This window comes from Polyodon spathula, chromosome 4 (genome assembly GCF_017654505.1).
Source record: "Polyodon spathula isolate WHYD16114869_AA chromosome 4, ASM1765450v1, whole genome shotgun sequence".
Taxonomy (NCBI): domain Eukaryota; kingdom Metazoa; phylum Chordata; class Actinopteri; order Acipenseriformes; family Polyodontidae; genus Polyodon; species Polyodon spathula.
Genome location: NC_054537.1, coordinates 80981694 through 80989914, shown reverse-complemented (window position 1 = coordinate 80989914; position 8221 = coordinate 80981694). Strand labels below are relative to the sequence as shown.

The following is an 8221-nucleotide window of genomic DNA, read 5'->3' as shown; positions in this document are numbered from 1 at the left end:
TTCTCAACGTTTTCAGCTCACAGGAACACATTTTGTTCAATTCATAATATGAACGTAGTATGAACGTCAGATGTCTGTTCTTCATTAATTGCTTTGTATTTTTAATAGAAGGTGGATGAAAGCGCTATGCTAAAGAACTGTTTATTTATTTATTTTTTTTTATGAAGATTCATAAAACATATACCGTCTTGTCCTTTCTATTGTTCTTTTATAACACGTTCAGTGCAGCTGTTCCACGAGATACAACACGAACCCGCTGACGTCAACAAACCCTACATTAACAATCCTCACAACCCTCCTTTTGGCAGGGGAGCTGGCTCACGGAGGAGGCATTCTGCAGCCCCGCAGAAATCTGAAACACAATCACAATCCAGACTAGAGTGCGCAATGACAGTGCTAACCGAAGCAGATTGAATGTACTATGCAGAACACATTCAGGGAGCTTTGTTGATAGGAGGTGGTATTTAGCACAGTTAAGATCTGACAATCGTCGCTGGAGAAAGCGTGTATTCCAAATACAGTTGAAAACGGAATGGGTTGCGGGGGCAGCAGGGCTGATGCCATTGAACCGAGATACTATGAAAGCTGGACCAGAGACACGGAATCTACATGGCTTACAAATACAGATACAGATACCCCATTGCAGGGCATCACCAGCAATACTAGTGGGTGTCCAGAAAACGCCGTCTTTACCAGCAGTAAGGAGAATGGGACAGTTTACACAGGTCAGTTGTACCGATATATTTTCATTGTTTTTTTTCAAACTACATCTACTCTGTATTGTAATATAAATAAGAGCCTTACAGTCACGTTATACACTAATCACTATACGATATTATAATATAAATAAGAGACTTACAGCCACATTATACACTAATCACTACGATATAAAAGGGGATTTTGTTTATGAATAGTACCGGTGTCACGTCTCACTCTATGCTGCCTAACAAAACTTCATACTTTTCGTACGGCGCATGCCAGACTATTTTCATCCTGCACCGCACATGCCCAGATATATTTATTTCCTTAAGTCCGAGGACGCTTATCAAAAAATATTGCCTATTTTTCTGGATGAGAAAGTACGTGTTTTGTAAAGTTACATTTTACTCCACATGTAATTAGTTTTATATTAAATACAGGCAGTTGGTGTTAACGAACGGTAAACAAGTGTACTAGATAGCCTACATTTTTAAAATAAAAAACAGAAGATAAAAAGGTAACTATACGCAGATTGTAAATTTTGGTCATTGAAGCGTAGCGTTTTCTTGACACTATCAGTAACCCTTAAGTACAACTTTATAAATTATAAAACGTTTCCAGAAGAAAAGAAAAAGAAAAAGAAGAAGCTCTTAAAAAACCACAATTAAGCTAGTGTAACAACTATAATCAATCTTTTTATTCATTACAAATAATATAATGTTACATATACGTATAGCAATATAAATTATATATATATATATATATATATATATATATATATATATATATATATATATATATAAGAATATTTTCAAACTACTTTGTATATAACCACCAAGATGAATTGTTGAATTGTTTTAACTTGACCAAAAAAAAAAAAGGTTTATAGCTACAGATGAAATTTGACTTTTATAAATGTCATAGTTTGCTATGTGCAGCAAATTTTGACGAAGTGACAAAACTTGACATTGCAGCGGTAGTGCAAAGTATTGTAGCGCTCTGTGCGTTTGTGTTTCCCATCGCCACTGTGTTTACCTCTATACGCGTAATTCTAGCCCGGCTGTTGTTTATGTTCTGTGTCTCCCTTCTGATTGGTCTCGTCTGTCTGTGCTCCCATTGGTCCGAGTGTGCGGCCAAGGACCAATAGGATGTGTGTAAATTGGTGCGCGGCTGAATACCAATGAGATGGGTGTAAGTTCTGCATTCTGATTTACATACGGGGGCGGAGCTAAGTGTATAAGAACGGCTGTACCCGGCGGCAATCTGTGTCAGTATTTGAATTGTGAGTTGATGGCAAAGATGTAGATTCTGGGAACGTCGCTCCTGTTTTTTGCGTCATGGGAAATGCTGCAGTATTTATGGGTAGTTGCCAAGTCCACTTATAATAAGCAGAATTGTGCTTTTTTTTTTTTTTTTACGAAGTTGCTTTAATTCTTTGAGTCACGCATTGTGTGATTGTCTGGTGTCAATGTATATGCATATCATTAGAATTTTAGAATCCGCCTATCCCCACCAGTTCAACTAAGAAAAACTAGAACTAAAAAAAAAAGGCAGTGCCATTTTTTTTGGTCATGAGACTTGGTAACACTTAAATTTTCTGCAGTATTTATTTATCTGTGGAGTACAAAATTGCTCCGTACATACGTAGCTGTGTCCCCTTTGTACTCCCCATCTCCTCCTTCTCCAATTGCTGCCTGCCCTGTAGTTGATTGCAATGGAATCATATCGTGCACGGGCAGCTGCGCGCTTCCGGTTTCTGCCTACCATCGAGTCAACCTGTCTAGTTGGAAGCATATCACCAACCTTACACGGCGCCCTCTCTGGTCGGGAGGGAGATTTGCAGCTTACCTTTTCTCCTAGTCGAAAAGTCAGAATCCATGTTTGTTTATTGTACTGCTGCTCCTGACGATGCTGAGCTAGATTTAAATTATCTTGGGCCAAAAGACCAACCAATTCCAGGCTGTCTCTCAACATTATTACATACATAACTATGTTTTTGGAATTTTTTGTTTGCTCCTCCCACCCTTCTTTCACAAAATCAAGGATACCTCAGGGCTGCCTCTCATTTAGCAGCTCGAAGGGAGAGAACCCGGTTGAGCTCTGAGGCACCTCTCTCACTGCAATCGCCATCAGGACTGATAGTGTAAAGCAGCAAGTGACCCATTCTGTTTGCTGCATGCAGAATCAAGGAATAGTGGTGCAGAAAGATTATACAGAATGTTTGATGTTGGATAATGTTGGATATTAACTAGCACCATTAAGATGTCACCCTCCTCTGTAGTTTTCTATCAATCACCAGATGCCTTGTAGACTGTAACTAAATTGGTTAATATATTGATATATCATACTTGTCATACAACAAATCATTTTGAGAGGAATTACTTTTTACTTTACTGGTCATTGAGAAAAAAAAGTCAAATTAATGCCTGTCAGTTTACTCTATAATAAAATAGCTGGAACACGTATGGAAAATGTGCTTTCCATGATGCATTATAGCTTGCTGCTCAGGTGGCTTACGTATTCAACTATAATACGATATAAAAAAACTCAATTAAAAACAGTTGTGTGCCCAGATTTTGTAGAAGGGCTTTGTTTAAAGTTGAACAGGGGAACGCAGATTTTTGATAAATGAGCTCATGACTCTTGTGTTTGTTAACAGCAATCTTACAAATCCACAAAACTAATTTAACTACCATACTAATTTCAGCAAAAAAAAAAAAAGAAGTATTGCCTTCATTTTTTTAATTAAAAAAAAACATGAGTACAATAGGCCTACTTGTGATTTGGCCTGTCCAACGTGATCGTAGAGGCCTAAAGTGTGTATCTTAGCAACATACTGATGTTGTTTATCTACCGTAGTAGCAGTAAAAGAAGCACACTCACAAACACTGAAGGTCTTAATGCAAACTGGCAACAGGGGACTTCAAACTGGACTCTAGTTTCATACATCGATTGACCAATATGTAATTGAAGCTGGGGAAATTTAAGGACAGAGGATCAATAGTCGATGCATCGATTAATTGTTGCATCACTATTAAATATACAATATTTATAAACAACAAGAACATTTGAAATATTGTCATACTGTACACTGAGTACTAGTGGGTTTTTTTTTTTTTTTTTTTTTTTACTGCTGCAAAAATACCCTACAGATCTTTTTTGTCATTTTGTCACTGTAGTGGTCTGGAAACTAAAAATGTGTGACTCATCATTTTCTTCTATGTACATGTGCACAGTCCTAAATTGTGCCTTATTGTATTTGGGCAATGTATTTAGGCTGTAACCATAGCAAAATACCTATTGTTTCCCTTCTCATTAAATTACTTTAAAATGTAATTGTATCATTAGGGAAGGGAGCAGAAGGAAAGACGGCCCAAACCTATGTCACTGTGTCTTCAAGCGTAACAAACAAAGAAAAAAGGACAGTAAATGCGGGTACACAGTGCACAATTACTGCTGCTACAACCACACAGAAAAAGAGGACTGTCCTTCAGACTGAGCAACTGTAAGTTTTGCTGTTTTTTCTTTTTCTTGTTTTGTGTGAAGTAATCATGTGAACTCAGTGTATGAAGCTTTGACCAGATAGTTAGAACTACTGAAATATAAAGTTCAGTTATAACTGGCTGCTTTTCAACAACAAGTCATTTTAGATTTGATTTGAATTTCTCTGTCAGAGCTTTCACTGAACACAAAATCATCTAGCTATAAAAACTAAAAGTGAAAATGAACAGAGAAAACGCTGAAATGATTGATAGTAAGTAGCTTCAGGTGTCTTTTTCATGGTCTCTTTCCCTTTTATAATTCATGTTTGGTTCTGGGTTCAGTTGTTCTAACATTGAGTTGTTTCCATTTTTCTTTATATCTGTCTTTACTTGGCTTTAAGCTTTTCTCTAGATCCTAACTGCCAACACTGAACGACCTTTTCTAAATGTAAAAAGGCAATTAGAATGACATTTGACATTACTTACACTTTAAGCAATAGCGTCCAATTTCAGTTACTCATCCCAAAGGAGTATTTTGCTGAAAATACAATTCTGAGGTTGTTTTTGATTTTGAAAGAAACCATATCTGAACCTGGGGGCTGGTAAACTAGACAGAAGCAATGTAAGCGATTGTAACCCATTGTGATAGTCAGGTTTCACTGTACTGTGTATACTGCATCAATATGAGGAATGTAATGATGCACTAATTGATGATACGATATGCAGGTGGTGATACAATATATCCTAATCCATCTAATGGTCCAGGTTGACTATGCGTATGATACGTGCCTAAATCTTGGTCATAAATCACTTTTTAAACACTTAAATTAGATTTCTAATAAAATCTAATGACCATTTAACAATGGACTACTTAAAAAAAAAAAAAACTAAAATGAAATGAGAGGTGAATCGTAACACCCCTAATCAATATTCATGTATACATTCTTTTTTTGTTTACATTCATAGACCAAGTGGAAATCAAGACAAATATCCACCAAGGAAGTCGGCATTGACATTAAGAAAAGCGGGGCTAAAACAGGCGGACATGTTCAAGAGACCGATATGAAGTAAACAAGGAAAGAGCTCCTGCACACAGGCAGAGGGGCACACAGTCTCTGATAAAGATACTGAGGGGTGGTGTTGACATGGCTGGGGCTCTCTGAATAGCATCCACTTCTCCACTCGCTGACTCTAAAGAACTGACTTACCAAAGCACCTTTGCACCTTAACCAGGCTCGTCATTGAAGAATGGGAATGATGGGGATGTTAAAAGGCCTAGCTGGAGCAGAGGGTCGCTGCAAAGTGCCTTGAAAGTTAAACTGCTGTCTGGACTGTCATGGGAACTGCCTCTTTTTTGGAAGTGCTAAATATCTGAAAGCAATCAGTATTTCAGTTACATTAGATTCTATCTGATTAGGAAACTCATTTTTCTAAACGGCAGGATTCAATGGAAATTGAGTTGTATTTGAGGTGCCATTCCATTTATCAGTCCAACATTATGAAAGAACTGTGTATAGGGCCTTATACTATATCACAGAGACCACCTACCTTGTAAAATATGGTATGTTGGTTCTATGTTTCCAATCACTATTTCTCTGACATGTACAGTATACAGCAGATTAGACTGTGTTTCTGTGGTGTGACAAAAGCAGCCTGCATAAAGATTGGCTGATTATTTTTTTAAGAAAGAATGCGTATGCAACAACAATGCAGTAACTGGCAAATTCTTAAAATAACATACAAGCTTACAACCTAATCTGCATACATAATGATAAAATAAATCATAACGGTCATCATAATAAAGTCCTTCACCTGGATGTGATTAATTGCAGAATATAGGACAATCAATATATAGATAAAAGGGCTATTGTCAAGCCTAAAAAAGCTACGTACAGCTCTTGCTTGTTGCTGTTTTTTTCTTCTGCTGAATGTTATTCTGCTAAATAGTTTAACTAGACACTTGTATTACAGAACTGTCTCTTATACATAATAGATATTCAGTACAGAATAGCATTTGGGTAATTTGAAATGTTAATTTCTGTTTTGTATGTATGTGACTTTCCTGAAAACAGTTGTCTGAAGAACTCTGGGCTTTGTTCACAAAGTTTGTGCTGACTCAGTTTTCAGTCTGAATTAGTGGTTATAAGGCTAATTTTAAGTTGTGAAAAGTAAAGGATTTTTCATGGAATGATAGACTCCTTTTTTCTTGTATGTTTGAGTTCGTGTGGTATAAAGATGCTGGTGTCCTCCTCAAAGAATTGAACTGTTCTGATTTGCATGTTGTGCAGGGATGATGGTAATAACATAACACTTTTAGGCGTCATCTACAATGCCTTGTTAAGTTTCATTGTTTAACATTGAAATCTCAGTGTTTCTGTACTAAGGGATTCTTGCATCAACTTTGTGGGACTTAGCAAGTACTGAAGGCTTCAGTTGTTTAAGACAAGTTTGTCAAGTTTAAGGTACAGGTGTCTTCATAACATAACATAATGAAAAAAAAAACTTTTTATGTCACATTGTGCAAGATTTAGCCCTCTTTAAAAATGCAGCACCATGTTATGTACACTTGTAGGTAACTTTTATTTGTGAAACTGATGAAAAAACTATTTATAATGAATTTAGAGTTTAAAAAATATTTCTTAACAAACTCGCCTCTTTTATGAAAAAAAAAAAAAAAATCATTTGACAAAGAGACCTGTGACAGGCTGCTGGCATGTGGGTGTGTCCATTCGCTGCTGAGTGACAGTGGAGGTTGAAGTTGACACGCCCCGCGGGATATGTCGAGTGAGTGGTGTTTTTGTCTTTTTAAAGACGTAGTACCCATTTATTTTGTGACCAGTTTTTTGTTGTTTTTTTTTATAAATAAATGTTTGTGCATTATTACACCTAAAAACCTGAACTCTCTGTGTGTCATTTCGAGGCCTTCCACATAAGCTATGTAGCAATATTGGTTTGTGCCATTTATGGGGTTAAAGGTTGCAGGATAAAATCTACTTCAAAATGAGACGATCCAAGGTAGAAAATGTATCCATTTGGCACCCCAGGAAATAATGACACCAGCTGCCAATTTCAACCCATTATTATTATTATTATTATTATTATTATTATTTTATTATTATTATTTTACTTTTGCCAGTCTTACTTGACTTGAAAATCATCTTAAATGGTGCAAGCAAATTCCTACTTGGTTTGATTGAATGAGCACAAAAAGCTTAATATGAAATCTGAAAACAAACTAACTTACGCGTGTTTTTCGAATTATACTTTAGACTTTTGTGTAAAATGTTCAAAATTATTATTTTGGTAAGATCATATGAATTGATTTTCACTTTTGGTACTAAAACAATAAAATTTTATGGTGACGAAGTCTAATAATGATCACGAATTATGTCATTGTTACAAAATAAATCTCAACCACGGCTTGAATTTAGATAAGTACCGGGGGGGTCGTTGTGGAAACCTTCTTTATTATAATAAATAAATACCCCCCCCCCCCCCCCCCCACACCACACACACACACACACACACACACACACACACACACACACACACACACAAACCTTCTGGTTCTCTCATCTTTTTTTAATGAATATAACTGATCCCTGGAGCCAGCATTACACTAGAGAGAAGGATATCTACATCAACAGATGGCAATCAAAGCAAATGGATGGAGATGCAGATGGATCACCTTAGTTTACTGCAAAGCTACGTCTTAGTTGGTGCTTATCTTGGCGAGAGCCGAGTTTAAATCAGCATGAAGTTCAACATCTACTCTCATGTAATGGAAATCGTAATAATACATATTTGTTTTGTAGTCTCCAAACCAAAACTGCCCAGCATCTTGGTGCAGACACGCTGCTGCTAACGTCAGCTGTAAACAGTGCAGTACGGACTCGGGTCAAACCAATGTTCATGTAGGGTGAGTTTTATTGTGTTTTTTTTTTCATTTTCGAATTTTATCAATGTCAGACTTCTGGCATCGTCTGAATGACTTTCCATTTTTTATTGCATTTTAAGACTTTTAAAGGGAAAACCATAAC

General features: G+C 36.6%; 1 protein-coding gene across 1 annotated transcript; it reads left to right on the top strand.

The window, feature by feature from the left end:
* Positions 1–321: 321 nt before the first annotated feature.
* Positions 322–7054, top strand: LOC121313875 (brain and acute leukemia cytoplasmic protein-like). The gene is made up of 3 exons (XM_041246654.1): positions 322–725; positions 4048–4204; positions 5148–7054. Exons 1-3 carry the CDS (start codon positions 533–535, stop codon positions 5245–5247), a joined length of 450 nt encoding a protein of 149 aa, XP_041102588.1. The 5' UTR covers positions 322–532; the 3' UTR covers positions 5248–7054.
* The last annotated feature ends 1167 nt before the right edge of the window (positions 7055–8221 follow it).